The sequence below is a fragment of the Pteropus medius genome, unplaced genomic scaffold, assembly GCF_902729225.1.
Source record: "Pteropus medius unplaced genomic scaffold, Ma_sr-lr_union100, whole genome shotgun sequence".
Lineage (NCBI taxonomy): Eukaryota > Metazoa > Chordata > Mammalia > Chiroptera > Pteropodidae > Pteropus > Pteropus medius.
Genome location: NW_024346667.1, coordinates 5,612,336 through 5,635,573, shown reverse-complemented (window position 1 = coordinate 5,635,573; position 23,238 = coordinate 5,612,336). Strand labels below are relative to the sequence as shown.

The 23,238-nt window shown below is 34.2% G+C and overlaps 1 protein-coding gene and 1 pseudogene across 3 annotated transcripts in view; both read left to right on the top strand.

Moving 5' to 3' along the window:
* Nucleotides 1-23,238, top strand: part of MND1 (meiotic nuclear divisions 1) — an 80,105-nt gene that overhangs the window by 21,493 nt on the left and 35,374 nt on the right. For all 3 annotated transcript variants that reach the window (XR_005655645.1, XR_005655644.1, XM_039875935.1), the window contains exons 5-6: nt 12,003-12,077; nt 14,648-14,762. Coding sequence is in view for 1 of the 3 variants with exons in the window: in XM_039875935.1 (XP_039731869.1) it covers nt 12,003-12,077; nt 14,648-14,762 (190 nt within the window). In the remaining 2 variants the exon portion in view is untranslated. The remainder of the gene's footprint in view (nt 1-12,002; nt 12,078-14,647; nt 14,763-23,238) is intronic.
* LOC120613584 (uncharacterized) lies at nt 20,257-20,375 on the top strand (annotated as a pseudogene).

Below are 23,238 nucleotides of genomic sequence, written 5' to 3'. Positions count from 1 at the left end.
ATATCAGTGAAGTATGTTAGCACTGGTTATTTCACATTAATTTTGAAAAGTTCTTATTGGTGTTATTCATATATCTTATACATTGTGAATCTGAGTTGACCCATTTTCATGAGGTGAGAGATTAATTTTCCAAGGAACACACTTTGGGAAGTGGTACCTAACTTTATGGTCTTTTTTCAGCAAATAAAACTATTTTACTACCTTGGACTACTTTCCTATCCCAGAGCTGTATATTCTGTGTTGCTCCTGGAAATAGTCTTACCAGTTGGCAAACCACATCCCAATGTGTTCAGAGCTCTACTGATTAAGTATACCTGTGTGGAATCTCTCCAGGAGCCCCAGCCCATAATTCCTTACCTTAACAACTGCCTCATTGCAAGGCATTGATGTGTGGAGTCAGCTTTCTACTAGGGTTATGTGGAGTGTCTGCTTGATGGATTATCCATCTGTTCTCTCTACCCATTTGGCATTCTTCAGATTTGTATCTCTTACATGACATTAGCAAGTGAGAACTTTTCAAGCCACAAAACCTACATATTGTAGTATTTATAATATTGACATTTGCATTTTTCTATAATAAATGTAAAAGGTATTCACTGAAGAAAAAAATAAAAAAGTAAAACATTTGCGATGCCATCATTTAAAACTAATTACTGTTGATATTTTGATATATATTCTATATGCATGAAACAGGATATTTTCAGCCACAAATAACAGAAAAGTAGATCCATGTTGACTTAAATAATAGGGTTTCTTTACCTTATGTAAGAATTTTGAGGTGTGGGCTCTTTGAGGATTGATTGGTTAACCTTACCATAAATTGCGATCAGAGGTCTGGACTGGCTTCTCTGACATTTTTTGGCTTTCCCTTTTTGGATGCAAGTAGCTACCACAGCTACTATGTCTACTCTTGACAATGTCCAAAGCAAGAAGAAAGATGAACTTTCTTGTACATCTCTCCCTATCCAGGAGGAAAATCTCAGAATACCCCCTTTCTCAAGTTGGCTTCCTTTTATGTCTTATTGGCCAGGTCTGAAGTATGTACTCATGCTGAAAAGGTAAGCCATCACAGTTCACTCTCTCTGAGGGTGAAGAACCTATTCTCTGAGCACGTTGCCAACCCTACTGAAAAAGAGTTGTAATTGTGTTGCAAAGAAAGGCTTTAGAGAGGCAAGTAACAGAATTTGCAGAATTTTATCTATTTGTGCTTAAAAGTCTTGTCTTTTAAATTGAACGTTTTTATTACTTCTCTCCATTATCTCTGATAATCAAGAGTTAAATATATGTTCATTGAGATTGAGTGACTTAAAAATTGTGGGTGAGTGGTGAATAGGGGAAGTATATAACTTTTTATTGGTAAATACTTTAAAATAATACAAAATTATAATAGTTAATATTACAACTGTGAGACGTGCATGAATTTTTACGATAGGACTTAAGAGATTTGTTTTTTATATTTGTTTGTTTTCCTTTTGTATACGGTAGCTTTGGGTTAGGCTTCTAAACCTTCCCTCAGGAATTATTATCCTTTGCTATTTGGAAAAACTTCCTGGGTGAGTTTCAGAAGCCTGACTCTAGAGCTGTAGAATTCTCTATACCATAACCAAAACACTCTTCTGTTTCACATGAGTTACAGTTTTCTGAGAGCCATTCTTCATTCATATTATTTTCTCCCCACATCAGCCAACCTGATAAAGATTTACTCCACAAACTGGACCTACAATTTTGATCTGCTGCCACCAGGTGGTGGCAGTGTCAAGTCATATGCATCCTTAATTTCCTGGGATAGCCCTAATTGTAATTTGGCCTATTTTTCCCTCAAAAAGTATATCAATATTTTAAACATTTTAATATGTCAGTGGCTGCCTTATGTATTTTGAAGTTTCACAAAAATAGCACTGTTGTGTGCTTTTTTTGTTTAAAGTATGGTTCTTACTTGACCAAAGACATGGTTCATACTTTTAGGCCTGCATTTCATGATTCAAATATAGGTTTTTTTCCAGGTACCCTAATATTTATATTTATTTATAACCATAAATTTCCTACACTATAACTCTTTTTGAAAAATAGCTTTCAATTAGAAGTAAAATAATCTCAATTTAAAATTTTGTTAATTATTATATTTTTTTAAACCTATCTGCAGTTCACTTTTTCGATTAATTTTAACAAACTTGCCACAGGTCTTTGTTTGACTACTCCCAACTCTTGAGTTAGTTTACCATCCGAATGTGTTAGGTTGCTCTCTTCACTCTGCTAAAGCTATTTAGGCTATGGAAGAGAAGGGGCTAGCTTGTCTTTCTAATACTTTGAAATCCAAGTTTTCTTGAATCCTTTTTGCCATAAGAGCCAGAGGCAGAAATAGAAAAAGAAGAAAGAGCATTATTCTCTTAAAAAGATAAAAAAGCCTTTATGGGCAAGTACTCTAATTACTTTCTCAGCACTATTGACTCTTTATGACTTTTTCTTTATAAATTTAATGTGGAGTTTATTATAACCTGGCCTAAATAGAAATTTAAAGCTTGAAATTTAAAAACTTAAATTAATTCCATTCAAGTTAAATAGATATTTGAGCATAAGCACTTTAACTGATACTTTTGAGCAAATAATTTATTGTATTTTAGATTGGTGGCTTCTAATGAAACTAAATTACTTAAACTGAATGACTTACTGGATCAAACATTTTAAACAGTATTTAAGCAACATTTTTATTAGAAATTTCAATGGTGGAAAATCTTAATTCTCCTAAGAAATTTTTGAAAACATTAAGAATAAAATGTGAGCATATTATTTTCCAATGCTTTTGAAAGACAGTAGGAAAATAAGCAACTCCTTATGTAAAAATAATTTCAGCATCTATGTAGCTTTACTGGTAGATTCTGTTAGTTATTATAATATATAAAAGTAAAGAACTGATCAGTAATCCTAGAGCTTGTTGGGTATATGAGTGTCCCCATGGACCACATGTGAGCCACACTCAGAAATCAGAGAACAAGAGCCCACCTGGAGCTATGTTAAATTCTGTCTCTGAGGACATTGAAACCTAACACTGAGAGTCTGTGGAATGAACCTCTGAAAATCCAGGCTGGAAAGGAGTGGTGGCAAGCCGGAGAAGGGGAATGGGAGGGACGGAACACCGTGTAGCCCCCAGAGGAATAGAATGTGTCTTCTGCATCATGCGGATTATAGTTAGAGGAACCCCGCAGGGAAGCCTACAAAGAACCCAGGAGCTCAGCTGTGCAGAGATCCAGCTGAAACATCCATCAGGCCCTGAGAGCACTGAGGCATCTTAACAGCAGTACCTAAGTATAATATTTCCTATTTCCTTTGCTGTTCTCTCTCCCCATCTCCCGGCCTTGGTAAGGATGCGGGACAGGAAGCAGAAACTGCAGTCAGTGGGCTGGAGGGAGAATAGAAACTCGAGACCGGGAAAGAGAAAAGGACAGTATGCCCTCTCTAGCAAAAGACCCATTGGCTGCCAGCTGTTGCTGAAAAGAGGAGAAGTCTTACTTTTAAATCAAGATTTGAGTGTTGCTTTTTATATTAGACATTCTAATCTCTGAATCAAAGCTTTGCTTGACAACTTAAAATAATCGTAGATCTTGATTAAGAGTAGTCAAAAAAATCACGAGACTTCTAGCTGTCCAGGGGCAGGAGAAGTACTACCCTCACTGGTCTGTTTTTAAAATGGCAGTTGAGGAGAGGAATTAAGTCGTTTCTATGGTTTTACTCTGTAAGGACAGTGCAAAATATGTATGGGTTATTTCTTGACACAAAAATATCAATACAAATCTGCTCATTTTTATACTTAATTCTAAATCTCCCCTTGATTAAATTTTTTTTCTTATTAAAGAAACCATTGTCATTCCAAATAATTTTAAGTTTGCCCTTCCAAGTGGATTTTGGGTTTCCTCAGGTAGATGGGTTTTTTCAGGTAGATGGGTTTCTTAACAGAGATTTCCTACCTAGGACATATTCTTGGCCCACAGTGCTGACAGACATGGTAATTCTTATTTATTTTCACTAGAGTCTGGGGTCCTGTTACTAAGAAAGAATAAACAATTAGTAGCCTCTGCTGCTTAGCTTTGTCTCTGAGTTTGTCATGCTAGAACTAAGTTCCCGTGTCTGGAGAGTCTATAATCCTCCATAACTTTGTGTCTAAGTTCCTTCACTGCATCAATTGGATTTTGCATGTCTTTGGCTTTCAAAATATCTGAATAACTTCTACTTGGATTCTGCCTAAGACTTTGTGTTATACAGCACAAAAACTTCTAAGTTTGTTCTCTTAACATTTTAAAACTTATTTTGGACTCTCTTTTTCTATATCTTCCATATCTCTAAACTACTTTTAATATTTTTATCACTTCCTAGAAATTAAAAATAGTTCAGTTTCAAATAATTGTTTTAAATAGTTTTTTTAAATCTTCTCGCTATTTCTTTCTTGTAATTTCTTTAGTTTTCTGCATCTCCTTTTATTTAATCTTATTGAACATATTTCTGATATTTCTAGTTAAAGGAATGCTAATCTCGTTCGTCGCGCACTGCTCTGACTTTTAACAGTTCGTTTCTTCATGTTGTAAGTTTTGATGATGGGGATCTTATCGTTAGCAGGTATTATATATGATTTTCTTGAGTTCTTTGAGTGGCTTCACCTTCCCTTTATGTTGCTTTCTTAATGAGATTCTCACACTTTTCCTGTGTCCATTATTTAGGATCCCGATGTATTGTTCTCATTTCCAGGTTCTTAAATGTGTTCCACAGGGTTAGATTGCTGGAAATTCGATCTCCTGGCTAACTGGAGTGTTAATCTGCTATACATTTCCTAGCTTCACAGAGTGTTATCTTTTAATAAGCACTATCTTATAGCATGAGGGAAAATAATTTAATTCAGAAATATTCAACAAACATTCAGTGTTCACTATATGCTTTAAATTATTTTTTACTGTATTAATTTAGTGAAAAGATCTGAGCCAATAGTATAACTGTGTGTATAGTGGACACTCCATAAATGCTCATTGAATGAAGAGCCTTCATAGCATGTATTACTTTATTCCACTCATATTCTTGGAGACTTATTTCTGTAACCTAATACAGGGAAATAAGAATGTTTTAAATGTTATTTCTTCCAAAATATTTCACAGCTTTCCTTAATGGCCAGCACTGTATGAAATAGATTATTGTTAAAGCTTTATCCGTTGTAATAGTTAAAATATATTCTGTGGTAATGGCAGAAAACCCAAGTTTACTTGGTATAAATAATAAAGATGAAATTGATTTAATGGGTCATTCAAATTAACAATTTTCAAAAGTAGAGCATTTGTCAGGCATCATTTAATCAAAATTCTGACTCTGTTTTTCTGCATTTGTCTTGATTTTGCCTTTTTTGTGATGTTCATGTCCTCAAGTTGACTTTCTTCATGGTTTTAAGATGGCTGCCAGCAGTAATTTGGGCTGTTTGCTTCTTGTAGCTATGTAGTTTAAATCTCCAGAGGGTTTTCTACAACCATTGAACAAAATTCTTTGGCTCTATTCTGATTCAGTAACACTTGAAATCAGTCACTGTGGCAAAGAGCATTCCATACATCGATAGACTTGAGCCTGGAGTCATTGCCTATCTCTCAGTAGCACCCGAAACAGTGTTAAACTCTAATGAGAAATGAACAAGACATACATGAAGAAAACTACGAAACTCTACTGAAGGATATGAAAGAACTTAAATAAATGGAGCAACATATTAATGAGTGAGAGATCTCAACTATAAAAATGTCAGTTTATGTCTATATAGCTAATGTTATGGTAACCAAAATCCCAGATTTTTATGGATGATTCCCAAGTTCATATGGTAGAGGAACTGCAAAAAGGACCAAGAAAGTATTAAGAAGGAATAACAATGGGGTAAGATTTTTGCTATCAGATATCAAAACAATACAATGTTAGAGTAATTAAAACTTGCTATTCATGTGAGAATATACAAACAAATAAGAGGAACAGTATGGAAAAGCCATAAGCAGGCTCATGTATACTTATTTACTTTATGATAAAGATGCCATACAATTCAGTGGAGAAAAGACAGGCTGACTGTTCAATGAATTGCAGGGATAATTGGATATCCATTGAAATGAATGAAGTTAGAGCCTTACCTCATACCATTTCCAAAATTATTTAAAATCAAAAGATCAAAAGAATACAAATAATAGAAGGAAACTGTACAGTATTAGTTTGAGAGGCTTTCCTAAGCAAGATGCAGAATCTGGAAGCCAAAAGATTGATTCATTTGCATAAACACTAAAACTTGTACATTGAAAGTCAACATTAAAAGTTAAACATCTATAACCAAATATATATGTCTACTACATATAAATAGCTTCTAAAAGTATAAGAGAAAAGGGTAGACAATGTGATAACGGTCAAAAGATGTTAAAGTCATTGAAAAATACACATAATCAATAGATATATGAAAAGATATTAAATCTCAATAATCAAAAACATACAAATTAGAACAATAATGGAATATCATTTTTCAGCCATCAGAGATTATCAGTCTTTTAAACTATTACCAATACCCACTTTTGAGAAACACGCAGGGAATAACCCTGTTATATACTGTTGGTGAAGGGCAAAATGAGTAAAAGTTAAACATTTATACCCATTAGATTAGGATGGCTGTTATAAAAAAGAAAAATTATAAATAACAGTGTTGGAGAAATCGAACCCTTGCATATTGCTGGTGGGAATGTAAAATGGTGAAGCTGCTGTGGAAAAACAGTATGGTAGTTCCTAAAAAAGTTGTACATAGAATGAAACCATATGATCCAGCAATTCTGCTGTGAGGTATATACCCAAAAGAATTGAAATCAGGGAAGGGATTCAGACATTTGTATACCAGTGTTCATATTAGCGTTATTAACAGCAGCTGAAAAGCAGAAACAACCTAATGTCCATCAACACATGAATGGATTAAAAAAAAAAAGGTATATACTGACAGTGGACTATTTATTATTCAGCCATAAAAAGGAATGAAATTATGATAAATGCCATACGACATGGGCAGACCTTGAAAATGTTATGCTAAGTGAAATAAGCCAGACACAAAAAGACAAATATTGTATGATTCGACTTATACGAAGTATTTAGAACAGGCAGACTCATAGAGGCAGAAGTAGAATCGAGGTCTCCAGCGGCTGCATGGGGAGAGCAATGGGCAGCTGTAGTGGGCACAGAATTTCTGTTTGGGCTGATGAAATGGTTCTGGAAATGGGTAATGGTGCTGGGTGCACAACATTGTGACTGTACTTAATACCACTGATGTATACTCTTAAAAAATGGCTAAAACGATCAATTTCGATATGTGTATTGTTATAAAATGCACTAAAGAAAAAGTTAAATGTTTATATCCTTTGATCTAGCAATTTTGCTCATAATCTACCTTTCAGAAAGACTTTCACATGTACACAGAGATTTACGTCAAATGATGGGAGTGTTGGAGCTTTGCAGTAATGAAAAACTGGACATTAATAAAATAGCTATTGATAAATGAGTGGAGTAATAAAGTAATAGTAAGACATTAAAAAAAAAGGATGAGCACAACACCAAATCCTGGCAAGGATGTGAAGCAACAAGAATTCTCATTTATTGCTCATGGGAATGTGAAATGGTACAGTCACTTTGGAAGACAGTTGGCAGCTTCTTAGAAAACTAAACATACTCTTATCATGTGATCCACTGATTGTGCCTCTTGTGATTTACCCAAATGAGTGGAAAACTTAGGTGCATACAGATGTTCACAGCCGCTTAATTTGTAATTGCCAAAACTTGAAAGGTGTTCTTCAATAGGTAAATGCCTAAATAAACTGTGGTACATTCAGACAATGGAATATTAGTCATTGATAAAAAGAATGAGGCTATCAAGCTTTGAAAAGACATGGAGGAACCTTAAATGCATATTACTAAGTGGAGGAAGCTAGTTTGAAAAGGTTATAAAATGTACGATTCCAGCTGTATACCATGCTAGAAAGTAAAATATGCCAGAGGTCGGGGGAGGCAGGGGTGAACAGGCAGAGCACAGAGGATTTTTAGGACAGTGAAAGGGCTCTGATACCGTAACGATGAATACATGTCATTATACATTTGTCACAGCCCATAGAATGTACACCACCAAGAGTGAACCCTAATACAAACTGTGGAGTTCGGTTGAAAATGATGTGTCAATGTAGGTTCATCAGTTGCAACAAATGTACCACTCTGGAGGGGTTTTGGTAGTGGAGGACCCCGTGTGTATACAGGAATATAACCCCACGTGGGAGCTCTCTATACCTTCAATCCAATTTTGCTATGAACCTAAAGCTGCTCTAAAAAATAAAATGTATTAAAAAAAAATAGTCTTACATACGTAATTGGCATGGAACTTTCTCTGGAAAGAATAAGTTGCAGAACATTATGTAAAGGATAATCCCATGTGTTTTAAAATGTTCTCTCTGTTGATCTATATCTGAATATAAAGCAAAGGAACAAGATAAGCAGGATGCCCACTAGACTTTACAGGGGTCACCTCTGGGGAGGGGATTTTGGGGATGGTGCAGGTGAAGAGAAAAAGGGGACTTTGTTTAAATACTTCCATGTTGTTTGAGTCTTTTAAAACAATGTGCTCATTTTAACCTCTTGAGAATACATTTATATATTACTTATAATTGGAAAATAATTTTTTAAATAATGGTTATATATGCTCATTATATAGAAAATTTTAAAGTATGTTCCACAATACAGAAATAACCATGTTTTAAATTTTGTGCATTTTCTTGCAGTTTTTTTCTTTTTGATCTTAGGCTCTCAAATGTATCAACAGTTTTGTTTCTACTTTTTAAAAACTATTCTCTGAGTATTTTACAGTATCATTAAAAATTCTTCTAAAACATTTCCTTTGGCTATATAATTATGACACATCCATACCACGAAATACTGATTAACATTTCGCTATTGTTCAGACAATGACATGTCTCCCATCTTTAGAGATATATATATCTCTTTATAGTGATTATTTCCTTATATAATTGATTGCTAAATGGAATATTGCCTTAAAACATAAATTTTAAAGTTTTGGATACTCTTACGACTTTTTAAACATACAAAATTTTAAAGTAAATGATACTACATTTTTTTTTTAAAGGAAAAACAGAAGACATGGTACCTATTTCTCCATAACGTTTTGTGCGTGGATTTCGATTAAGCAGTCGACCGGTCTGGATTCTCTTGCTGTTGCCTCTTTTCCCCATTCTCTGTTCTTTGACATTCTTTCCCACCTATGAAAACCTCTATATTTCTTCTCTAATGCTTTGAAAAAAATTTTTTTCTTTAATTTCTGAAAGGAGCAAATCAGAATTCCAAAGTGGCCAGCTTGAATCAGTCTTTCTGTTCTTCTTATGAATAGGCAGTTCCTCCAGGCAGTGAATTAGCTCTTTAGAAAACATGGGCTTTATGTTTCTCAACCCTGAGTGTCTGTAGAGGTGGCCTGGAATGCATTAAAGAGAAGTATTGTGTCATATCCTCCAATCTAAAACCGAAATCCTGTTCTTACTAATTTTAAGTAGTTTTTGTTTTTGCTGCTGCTGCTGTTTTATTCTGAGTTACTAGATTTTTAAAAAATATTATATGCTTTAGTGAAAGTTGGAAATGGGTTTGTTACAGTATATAGTTGATTCTTGCTTTATGTTATAGAAATGTGTCTGGAGAGTTTGCTGTTTAAAGGAATCCCATGGTGAATACCTTTCCTGAATCTAGAGTTATCACCCCTTTTTGTAAATGTGGACTTTTATGTTTCTTCTAGAGACAGAAATACTAAGTTATTTTGTTTCAAGGTCAGGCTATAATATTTAACAGTAATTCATCTTTGCTGATGAACTAGATAATGTTCTCTCATAGTAATATCTTGTGTGTTTTAGTTGGGTTTGTTGCCACAAGAAAACAGATTTTGTTTAGATCAGTACTTCTCAAAAGTGTGATGCCCCCAACTAGAAAAAGCAGAATCATCATCAACTGGAAGCACGTTAGAAATGCAGATTATTAGACTCCACCCCAGGCCTACTATTCAGAAACTGAGAGGTGAAGCCCAGAAACCTGTATTTTAACAAGCCCTTCAGTGATTCTGATATATGCTAAAATTTGAGAACTACTGGATTAGATAATAGCTATACAGTGGCTAAAAATATCAGCTCTTATCACTAGTGGCCTGGGTTTGGTTTAATTCCAAGGTAGGAACTATAGCAATATCTCTTCTAGGAGGTGTGTAGATGAAAAACTGATAGCAAGGGCCGACTTATAAGAGTTGCTTTCATTGTTTCCAGTAGTTGAGATTTTAAGAATGAGCAGAGAGCCAAGAACCCTTCCCTATTGAGCTGAACCAAACTGTTTCAGTACTTAGGATAATTAGCAGAAACTTCTCATTTGATAACATCGTTTAGATTGGCCTCCTTCCATTGCCAAGATACTAAAAATGACATCATGAAATCACATTTAAAATACCTAAGATTATTTTCAGAATTAAGGAATTGCTGAATTAGCTCTTTCAGATGCTTTTGTTAGTAATTAAAAGCAGACATTCAATACCTAGATGACAATTCATTAATATCATTGATATATGTCTATTAATTATTGGCTTGTTTTTATATATAAATATTAACTTTTTGGATAATATCTACCTATCTGGTTATTTAAAAAATATTTTTAATGGAAAAATGTTACGCTAATATGTATGTGTATTTTTTCATTGGAAAATTTTCTATTCCTGAATATAAATGTCACATGCATTTTTTAATTATTTCAAGTGGATTCTTCAGGGTAGAATTTTAACTTTGTAAACATGGTATTATTTTATGCATGGGAACCCTTGTTTTAAAGAACTAGATCTCCTTGCTAAATTTAGGGCTTTAGAACTCATTTTGGCTCTTAAATCTAGAGAAGATTTTTGGTTTTTAACTTAGGAAGATAATTAATCTCAAGAAGAGGTATAACTGGTTTGGTGGTGGTGTCTTGGCACTGCGAGGATCTCATTCGTGCTATGGATTAAAATCAGTGATGACAGAAGCATTAGAAGAAAGCTGACAACGTTCCCTTTCTGCATACTGAGAAGTGGAAGATTTCCTAAAGCTAGGGTCACGCTACCAACTTTTGAAGATACTATTTGTGATTTTTAAGCAAAAAAAAGGGCATCTACATATTATTCACCCTCTACATATTAATAGGTCATATTGTGAGAGAGAAGTTTCACAATAGAAAGAAAGCATTCTTCTAATCATTAATTATTTTCTAAATGTTTGTAACTCAAGAATGAGGGAGGAGTAGAATTTATTTTAAGAAAGCCCTTACCCAATCAAATGAGTCTGAAATTTCTGGCTAGTTTATAGCCAAAGATGTGGTGGACAATTTCTTGTGGTTACTTATTTAGTTGGGCCCAGGCGAGATTAAAAAAATTAAGAAGGGAGGGCAATGTTCTGAGATTAACCAGCCCAGCCACATGCTAATGAATAGTCTATATCCGTGGCCTCTTTAGGCTGGTATTATTTAATCCATTTCCACATATAATTTATTAGTTTCTAAGCTTAGTAAAATGCTTAAAATGATCACTTTTAAGGTGCATAAAATATACATAAAATTGGCCACAAGCTAATAAAAAATTTTCCTTCTGTGAGAACTTAGTATATAAAGTATCAATTCCTCGTAAAATACCTTATTTAAGAATAATAAGTGATGTATTTATTTTTGACTCAGTGAAACAGGTCACGATACTACAAGTACATAAGAAACAGTCTAGGGTGTTTTGAAAAGATTAGTCAGAAGCAAAATGAAATTTGAAGAGAATTTACATTGAACACATTTTGAATATTCAAGTTCAATTTTTAAATAATATACCTCAAGTTATTTGGGCTGAAGATACATCTCGTTTTGTCTTTTGATTCATAAACTTCGTGGTCAGCAAGTTCATCTTAGCAAGCCATTTTATTTGTTTTCCCTAGTTATCTGAGGGAAACCAAAAGCACACAAACCTACAAAAAAGTATCGAGAAAGCTAAAATTGGCCGACATGCAACGGTAAGTTTGTGTCTGTGGATTCTTTAATAATGTCAATTCTAAATTCGAAAATAAAGACTCCTCCTGTGAGGAGTATGTCATTCCTACCAGAAGAGAAGTGAGTCACAGCAAAGGACATGAATGTTCGACTTGGTGGAATTCACTAATTGTGAGTCTAGATTTATTATTATTATATTGTATATGGCAGCATAGTGTAGAAGCATAAACTCTGGTGCCAGACTGCCTGGGTTTGAAAGTCTCCTAAACTCTCTGTTCTCAGTTTTCTCAGTTGTAAAATGAGGAATAATAAAATCTACCTCATCGGATTATTGTGTAGATTACAGTATTATTGGCAAAGCACTTAGAAGAGAACCTGGCACAAGACAGGCCCTATGTAAGTCTTGGCACAGAACAAATTGAAGGCTATCACTGTGGTATCCTTGTGGCCTTGTAATACTTCTAAATTATTTAAATGAATATTGACCTATTTTCAAAAGTGCAGTGTTCTCTAAAGTGTTATGTTAGGGGTTTTTAAAAATCACTTTACGTTCTAGTTCCATCATTATCTTAGCTATGGATTTATGGCTTGAGAAGATATTGAAGATCAACATGAACCACAAAGCATTCCATCTAGGCCTCTATTTGTACCACTTGATTGTGAAAGAGACACAAAGACTTGTCACATTATAGAAAAGAATACGTCATAGGTTTACAGTGGCTTTATGATTTTCAGTTATTTCACATACCTTTCATGTGAATAGTCAGCGTAGTTACAGATAGGAATTGAAGAATGGTGATTTCTGAAGAATATTTAAGGGAAGGTAAGTTCTGGACATAACCTGAAGCTATTTTATTTCTTCAGTTGATCCTTTTCTTTAACATCAGCAATAAGTTATAGAAGCACCTTCAGCTAATGGTGACATACCTATGCCCTCAAGTTGTCAGCCAGTCTGCTGAGTGCTACCTAGCCCACTGGAACCATTGCAACTAGGGAAAAACTGAGCAAACCAAGTTGTTGCCTGCAGCTATCACAAGAGTGTGGTAGTTCAGAAAGACTCCTGAGAAAGATGAACTCTTTGTGTTCATCCTGAGCTCACCATCAGGATTTTCAGAAATACATAGCCCCTGTCTCCTGAATATTATTTATGGTGGTGATGTCGACAATGATGATGAAGAAATAGCTAACATGACTCTACTGCTTACTATGAGCCGGGCAGGTACTGTCGTAAACACGTTTTATATATTTATTGAATTCTGCCAACAGTCCAAGGAGGTAGCTACTTTTTGAGTTGCTGAAGGCATGAAAAGGTTAAGTAATTTGACAAAGATCTCAGTGCCAACAACATTCTGAGGTGGCTCCCATTTCAGGGTGTCTGGAGAACTGCCATTGCATCACACGGGTATTCACTTGTTTCTCTCTGTCTTCATTGGCTTTTTCTCTTCTCATTTTTCATTGTGGAGCATGTATATAATTTGGGTATGGATGGCAAATAATGACCATCTTATATTGTAGTTATTTTAAAATCTCTCCTGAGCTGTGCTAATATGGTATACACTCATCATATATGGTATTTATGTTTAAATTAAAATTAAACGATGTAATTCAGTTTCTCAGTACCAATAGCCACATTTCATGTACTCGGTAGACACATACGGCTAATGCTTTCTGTATTTGAGAGCGCAGATCTAGAATATTTCTATCATTGCAGAGTCCTGTTGGACTATGCTGCTTCAGAGCATGCTGCTCTGTACATGCGTTCTTTTGTACAAATTGTAACTGACAAAGAACTTTCTTCGCCTTGGCACCAAAGAGAACAGCTAAAGGAAAAAAACAAAAATTCAAATACAAAAACAAGCTAGCAGGTGTTATTAGGCAGTGTGAACTACTTGATTTTGCCTCAGACATCCTATAATTCTATACTATAACCTTTGCCAGTGTTTGATTTTCATTTGGATTTAATTTTCAGGTTTCACACATATGAATTGAATATATTGAATATAGCACTGTAACTTCTACCTGTTGGAACTATGGCTGGAAATTTCACATGCCGTTTATTGGTCATAGTGTTTAAAAGCTGTATTCTGATTTAGCTTTAAAGGAAAGTGATAGACCACAAGCTACTATTCTGTTCTTTCTAATATCTTTAAATATTTCTAAAGGTTATCCTTAAAAGTTGAAAAATTATCTAGAACACTTAGAGAAAATTATATGATGATTGATGTTATCATAAATATGACATATATAAAGAGACAATCTTGTGAAACTACCTAAGAGGCAGTATAATTTTTTTGCTAATGTATGATGCCATAGTCTTTGAGTTCATACATAATTGGTAACCTCTTATCTATTTATGAGCATTCTGTTCTACATATTAATTCCCTTTCAGTTAGTCAATATATTTAAAAGATGCTTGAGATGTCAGAGAAGAATGAGAATTGAGTTTGTTTTTATACTATAAATATATGTATGTGTACATATAATATGGTCACATAGTTATGAGAAATAAAATGAAAATGTCTATAAAATGTATAGCTTTATAACGTATGGTATTTTGTCTGTCTTAACTGTACATAAACTATTGTGAATGCAGGAAGAGCGAACCATGCTAGCAAAAGAACTTTCTTCACTTCAAGAACAAAGGGAACAGCTAAAGGCAGAAGTGGAAAAATACAAAGAATGTGACCCGCAGGTTGTGGAAGAAATACGTAAGTTTATCACATCTTGAGGATTTTTAGCTTTGAAAGACTTTATACTTCTAGTTGCCTGGTAACCATTCTCCATGTATATGAGAAAATAAAGCCATTAATAGTATTAGTGCTTCATTTATGTTTCCAGAAAGGAGCCTTCATGGTAAAGCATTGAACAGTGACAACTTTGAAATTAAGCATTTCAAGAGTAAGGAAGGCGATGGGGTAGGAAAATAGACGTAAAGTATAAACTTAGGAAACCGAGGAGTCCGAGGAAGAGCTAAGCTGGCCCCATGTACATTAACTCTAGGAAGAAATCCACCGTTATCGTCTAGGAAAAATGATAGGAAACATATAAGAGTTTGCAAGTTGCAGAAAATCAGTCTGTGCATTGACTTCCCTACTGAATATACTAATGATATTTTGCCCCACTTTTAAATCAGATTCCCCAAAGCTGCATTTTGAATGATTTTTATGTATTTATGTAAAGATAGACGTGAATATTTGAGGAAATGAAAAAGTTTATTATAAAAGACACTGCATTTAATTGCTTAGGAAAATATACATAACCTCACAGTTTTCTTTCTTAACCTGTCTTTTCATTTAGCGAACTTCACCAAGTGAAACTTTTGGAAAAACTGATATTATGTTTCTGAAGGCTTTGAGAGAAACTGAAAATATTTGTCACTTTAAAATTAACCCAGAAATAGTTCGATTACAATTAAACTCTCTTTGATGATATTCTTCACCATTAAAAAATTTTAAGCTGCTCAGTTAGTGTAATCTAAAATCAAACTTAATTTTAGAGACAGGTCTCCACTTTGCACAGCTCCAGGGGGCACTTTCACATACAAGTAGCACACAGCCTGGACACAGCCTGCCTCAGAGAAGTAGAGGCAGAAGAATTCCCCCAAGCCAGTCATTTTTTGTAAATTAAGTATTTGGGGAGACATGTTAGCGCTTCATGCCGCCCACAGATTCATTTCATTTATCATCATCCTGCAGAAGAAAGTGCTAACCACATCTGCTGCTACAAAATTAACCACTTTAATCTGTTTTAAAGTTTTATCCCATATCAAATGACCCTCAAGTGAACACACGCACATAAAGCAGCAGGAGACAGGTAGGAGGTTACCTCCAGGAAGCGAGGCCTGCTCATGCTTCACCTGTCCTTCATTTATTACTCTTTCCTGGTTCTGCCTTTCTTCTTGATTTCAGTTTGTATAATTCTTGAACTTTTTCTGTGAAGTGCCAACTCTTTGCTTACCTGTTTATTTTCTTTTCTGTACAGGACCCTTAGCCATTCCCAGTCAGGCCATTCCCAGTCAGGCCTTCTGCTTTTCTACTTTGTGGTCCTCATTGTATTGCTACAGCTGTTTCCCTGCTTAGCTGACCCTGATTTCTACTTAAGACCTATTTTTACAGTACTTTTCATAAGTTTGATTATTTCTGTCCTCTCAGGAATGGCGAAAACTCTTATTTAGGCTTATAAAATTACTCTGACTGTACTGATGGTGATGCTAAGGCACTGGGTCATCTTGAGGTACAGAAAATCAACAGGGATAGAGAATCGTGCCAGACCAATTCATGAAGTAGGAAAACTTTTACTTCAGGTATATAATTTCAAATGTTACCATTTCTTGTACCTCTAAATCAGGCAGCAATTTTAGCAAATGCATTACCTCTGGAAAAATTGAACTTGAAGAAATTTCAAGGTATAGAAAGGTTGATGGATTTTCTGCAGAGTAGAATGGCATAGTTGACGAAGTTGTAACTAATTTTATACTGGTTTCCTGAATTCTGCTGTCCATTCTTAACCTTCGAATTTAAAAGCTTGGTAATTTGTCTCTCAACCCAAGGAAAACATACCAATGTGAATGAGTATTATGGATATGAGATCTAATTGAAGTTAAGAGACTTTTATCATTCTTCATCTACATCAGACCTAGATTATCTTTTAATATTTATTTATGCAGCCACATAAGATGGATCTATATTTGGATCCTTTAGAATTTGTAATGGTGGCTCTATTACAGATGTATTAATTTTTGACATTTTCACATTGTACATTTCTGATCTTAGTAGGGAAGGTGAGGATAAGTTCCTCCTTCCCAGCTTTGTGCTATTTTTTTCCTCCATTAAAAAATATTATCTAATTTTATAGGACACATTAATTATAGAAAACTACAACATTTAATACATACTAGAGATGTAAGATAATTACATTATTCCATAACTATGTTTTTGATTTGAAGATAGGATATCTTTTTGATGGGAAACAGCCAAACTACAATCTGAAGGAAAAGAAATTGTCAGTCTGTATACCTGTAAGAAGAATTATTTGTCTACTTCAGTTCTTTTATAGAGAAACGTGCAGTTCCTCTGCTTTTAAAATTCAGAATGGCTAACAAAACTTTATTCAAATATGGAACTTCTTCCAGCCAAGATAGAGTAGTAATGGACTGGATTTATCCTCCCACCTGAAAAAAAAAAAAACATACATACACACACACACACACACACACACACACAAAATAATGATTTTTCAAGATACTTGGTATCAGACAACAAAGAAGAGTGATTCTTAGAGAAAGGAAACAAACAAAGTGAGCCTTCCAGGTGTTCCAGCTTATTTTGTTGAGTTTCCTAGTTGTGGCACAAGGAAGGAGAACCTAGGCAGAGCTCTGCAGACTCCCTTTGTTGAGATGACACTGAGAATCAGGAAGACCGATGTGGCTACAGTTTACAGGCCAGCATACTGGAGCGAAGAGAGTTACATAGAGAACCCTGGATATCTATAGAGGGTTCCCCTCAAATATTTAGTGCATGTGGGGGGAAACTACCCAAATCTGGAAAGAACAGTCTCAGAATTAGAAGGAACAGTGCCAAGCACTCACATAGGGCCAGGAATAATGCCTATTCTTAGCCAGATTGAAAAAAATTTATGTCATAAGGAATTGAGTAGAGTACTCAAGAAGGTCTTGCCTGCTCTTAACCCACCTAAAAAACCATAAAGAGCAAATCTTAAAAGCAAATCTATTTCAAAGTTACTTTTGGCATCCCAAAACAAAGTTGAAGAATATTTATAGAAATACAAAATATCTAGCACCCAACAAAATGAAATTCGTAATGTCTGGCATACAGTGAAAGATTATCATGTGGGGAAGTAGAAAACATGATCCTTAATGAGGATAATCCTTCAATGAAAACTGACCCAGAATGCCACAGATAGTCGAATTAGAAGATCATAACATTAAAAGTTGTTACAACTGTATTTTATATGTTCAAAAAGTTAAGTAGACCCATGGAAGATATAAAAAAGACCCAAGTCAAACTTTAGGAGATAAACACTACAAACTTCAGTGTCCGAAATGAAAAATACCCTGGATTGGATTAACAAGATTAAACTTTGCAAAAGAAAGGATTAGTGTTTTTCAAGACATAGCAATAGAAATGATCCAAAATGAAACTCAGAAAAATAAGTTTTAAAGTGAGTACAGCATTTGTGAGATATAGGACAACTTCAGGTGACCTAATATATGTGTAAGCGGAGTCCCAAAAGGAATGTATGTTGTGAGGGAGGAAGGTTTCCAGGCTGGAAAAATATCTGAAGAAATAAATATCAGGTTAAATTAATATCAGAAATAAATGCTAACTATAACCCACAGATTTAAGAAATTTAAACATGTAAGTAGTAAATAGCAGAGGTCTTGTTATCACTAAATCCAGACTTTTTTAGACTTTAACCTCTACTCACCCCAAATCCTCTTTCCGCAATGAGATTATTGTTTTTAAAATGTGCTTTTTGATAATGAAGGATTTAATAGGATTTCAGCTGTCATGTTATTGCAGACAGATCAAACTTGATTAAAGGATTATAAGTTTCACAAATTGATTTTAATAGGATTCGGTTCTTAGCGTAGCTGTAGTACCCATATTACAATAATCAGGCTTATCTTTAATTCTGTCCTGGTTTATTTTGAAACATTTTTTCTGCTGATAATAGCTATAACTTTTATGTTCTTATAGATTTGGCTGTGTATTATCTCTTCCTTATTTCTCCATAATTCCTGCAGGGAATACTTATTTTTCATCAAGCCAGTTGAATGATTGATATCATTAAGCAAGTATTAGCAAGATCAGTTGCAAATATCTAAGAAGTAAGAAGTGAAAGCAATAATTTGTAAAAAATGAATTTTAATTTTAGCTGCTGTGACCATTTCTTGAGAACAGATAAAATAAGTTGTAATAAAACATGAATTTCCACAAAAATACTTGAAAATAAATCTTAGAGGTATTTAAGAAATTTTCTTAGAAACAAGCGGTAGAATAAAGACCTCTGAAAATTTACCCTTCCATGAAAACTGGCAAAAATTGTCACAACTTTGCCAGAATTCTAGAAACAAACCAAAGATTTGCCTATTTAAGAAAAATGGCTGTATTTTAGGAAGAATAGGTGTTTTAACTTGCTCTGTGTTTAACCCCTAAACTCCAACCTTGAGAAATAACAGCCCTGCATTCCTGGTATAAGAGGGAGCAGAATGAAAGCTGGGTCTTAAAGATTTGTCATTTTTTGATATCTCTGGTGATTCACCTGAAAGCCACTAATAGAAAGGATTGTCTTTATTTGATCTGGCTTGGAGCGTGCCTAGTGCTAACAGCTTCTCCCTGGGGAGCATTTGTCTAAAACAATTACAGGCAAGAGTTTTAACGTTGCAACTGTCTTAGATAATGAATAACAATTAAGGCAAACAATAGATTACCTACAAACTTAAAAGGAGAGGCTAAAAGAGATGTTCATAGGTGCCTTGAAAAGCAACATATTCCGGAAATCTAGAAGGCCATATGCTTGCATAGACCTGTGCACATTCTCAGGAAGGACCGGAGAGGGTCCTAATCTCCCACTTCTAGCTGACCTTGACTCTGTGCAAGCTGGAAGTGAGAGCTAAGGCAGAGTTGTAAATTGCCTAGCTGAGTGTTGGAACATGCCTCAACACACACTGGGATGTAAAAAGGCATTGCTCAGTGGGAAATTTATTAACATTTTAACATCCATGTTAAAAAATAGAAAAAACTCTCGAATCCGTAACCTAGTCTTCCACCTTAAGAAACTGGAAAAAGGAGGACAAATTAAACCTAAAGCAAGCAGAAGGAAGGAAATACAATGAATAAAGAAGAAATAAGAGTGATGGAGAATTGAAAAACAAGAGAACATCAATAAAACCAAAAGTTGGTTCTTTAAACAGATCAACAAAATTGACAAACCTTTAGCTAGACTGACCAAGAAAAAATGAAGATTCAGATTACTAAAATCAGGAATGAAAAAGGGGACATTATTATTGACTTTATAGAAATAAAAAAGAATAAAAGGTTATATGTCAATAAATTTGATAAACTAGATGACATATACAAATTCCTAGAAAGATACACACTACCAAAACTGCCTCAAGCAGAAATAGACTAAATAGATGTATAACATGTAAAGAGGTTGAATTAGAAATCAGAAAACTTCATCTATGGCCATGCCACCCTGAACAAGCCCGATCCCATCTGATCTTGGAAGCTAAGCAAGGTCAGACCTGGTTAGTATTTGGATGGGAGACTACCTAGGAAGACCAGGTGCTGTAGGCGTAAAAAAATAAGTAAAATAAAATAAAATAAAAAAATCAGAAAACTTCTTGCAATGAAAACCCTAGTCTACACTGGTGAATTCTCCCAGTTTAAGGAAGAATTAACTTTTCAAAGAAAAAAAAAATTAGAACACTTCCTAACTCATTCCTTGAGGTCAGTATTACCCTGATACTAAAACCAGACAAAGACATCATAAGAAGAGAAAACTATAGGTAAATATTACTTATGAAATGTTGATATAAGAAATCTCAACAAAATACTAGCAAATCAGATCGAACAGTATATAAAAAGGATTATAAACCCTGATTAACTGACATTTATCCCAGGCGTGCAAGGTTGGTTCAGCATACAAAAATCAACCAAGTACAACACACTTATAGAATAAAGGTGGAGGAATCCCATCTACATCATTGTCTTAATAGACAAAGAAAAAATATTTGACAAAATCCAACATTCTTTCATGATAAAAACACTCAACAAACTATGAATAGGAATGAGCTTCCTGAATCTAATAAAAGGAGATCCACATAAAATCCACAGCTAATGATATTGAATGGTGAAACGCTGTATGCTTTCTCCAGGAATGTCCACTCTCACCACTTCTATTCAACATTATACTGGAAGTTCAAGCCAGAGTAATTAGACAAGAAAAGAAACAAATAGTATCTACATTGAAACGGAAATAGTAAAGTTATCTCTGTTTACAGTTAACATGATCTTAAGTAGATAGCCCTAAACAATCCACAAAACAAAACAACCATAACAACAGTAAAATCCTATTAGTGCTAATAAGTGTGGTCAGCAGGTTGCAAGATACAAAATCAAAATACAAAAATCACTTGTATTTTATATACTAGAAGTGAATGCTGTAAAAATTAAATTAAGAAAAAATTCCTTTATAGTAGCAAAATGAATACATAGGAATAAAACTAATCAAAGAAGTGCAAGATGTACTGAATGAAATTGAAGACCTATTAAATACAAAGACATTGTATGTTCATGGATCGGAAGCTTAATTTTGTTAAGATGAAAAAACTCCCTAAAGTGATCTACAGATTTAGTGTAAAACCTATCAGAATTCCAACTGCTTTTTTCAGAAGGTGACGAGTTGATCCTAAAATTCCTATGATAATTCAAGGGACCCAGAAAAGCCAAAAGAATCTTGAAAAAGAACAACAAAGTTGAAAGACTCAAATTTTCCAGTTTCAAAACTTACTACAAAACTATAGCGATCAAGATTGTGTGATACTAGTATAAGAATAGCCATGTAGGTTAATGGAATAGAGTTGAAAGTCCAGAAATAAACCCAGTTGATTTTCAACAAGGATGCCAAGACCTTCCAATGAGGAACTAATAGTGTTTTCAACTAGTGATGCTGGGCACAGCTGCTTATCCACATGCAAATGAATCAACCTGGATTCCCACCTTACACCATATTTAAAAATGAACTCAACTAGATCAGACCTATGTGTAGGAGCCAAAACTATAAAACATTTAGAAGAAAGCATAGGTGTATCCTTGGATTAGGAAACAGTTTCTTGGATATGACACCAGAAGCTCAAGCAATCAAAGAAAATGTAGATTAATTGGATTTCATCAAAATTTACCACTTTTTTTGTGTGTCAAAGTAAGTATCAAAGTGAAAAGAAAACTCACAGAATGGGAGAAAATATTTGCAAATCCTATACCTGAGAAGTCTCCAATATCCAAAAATATATATATTTTTTAAGTCTTACAACTCAAAAGAATTTAAACATGGGCAAAGGCCAATAAGCATATGAAAAGAAGCTCAACATTTTTAGTCATCAGGGAAATTCAAATCAAAACCACAATGAGATACTACTTCACACTAGTTAGGATGGCTATAATAAAAAGAATGGAAAATAATTGTTGCTGAAGATACGGAAAAATTGAAACTCTTAGTGAGGGGATTGTTAAAATGATACAGCCACTTTTAAAAATAATTTATCTCTTTCCAAAAATATAATATAAAGTTACCATTTGAGCCAGCAATACCACTCCTAGGTGTGTACTCAAATTGAAAACATGTTCACATAAAAATTATTAAATTATTCACATTACAATAACGACCCAAATGTCTATCAACTGATGAATGGTTAAATAAAATGTGGCATATCCATTCAATGGAATATTATTTGGCAATAAAAAGGAATGGAGTAGTGATATATGTTACAACATGGATGAAACTTGAAAACATTTTGCTAAGTCAAAGAAGCCAGACACATACTGTACGATTTCATTTATATGAAATGTCCAGAACAGGGAAATCTACAGAGATGAAAAGCAGATAAGTAGTGCCCTGTGGCTATGGGAGGGAGAATGTGGAGTGACTCCTAATGGGTATGGGATTTCCTTTTGGGTGATAAAAATGTTCTGGAATTAAGTGGTGATGGTTATACAACCATGTGAATATACTAAACAGCACTGAATTATATACTTTCATATAGTGAATTTTGTGGCATATAAATTATCTTTAAAAAAATGCCATCATTATAAATAATATTAATGCCTAGTTGATCATAGCATTGTTATATGCTGTGTAGAATAACTTGAAAGATATAGGTACAGATACATTTAATACGTTTAACACATTTAATAGCAAGATGTATAATTAAGTATAAAGTAAATATTTTCTCCTATAGGGCTAATATATAACCATTGAAAATTTTTGAAGGTCAGGTTTATTGTGATCTGTCATATATATACAGTACATTAAAATCCTTACTGTTAAACCTAAATTATTTTATCTTCTTTTGATGTGAATTGTTTGAGAAACACATCTCAGTTCAACTTATGTGTTGTCTTTAAAGGAGCAAGTACAGTAACAGTGGACATTTAGGAA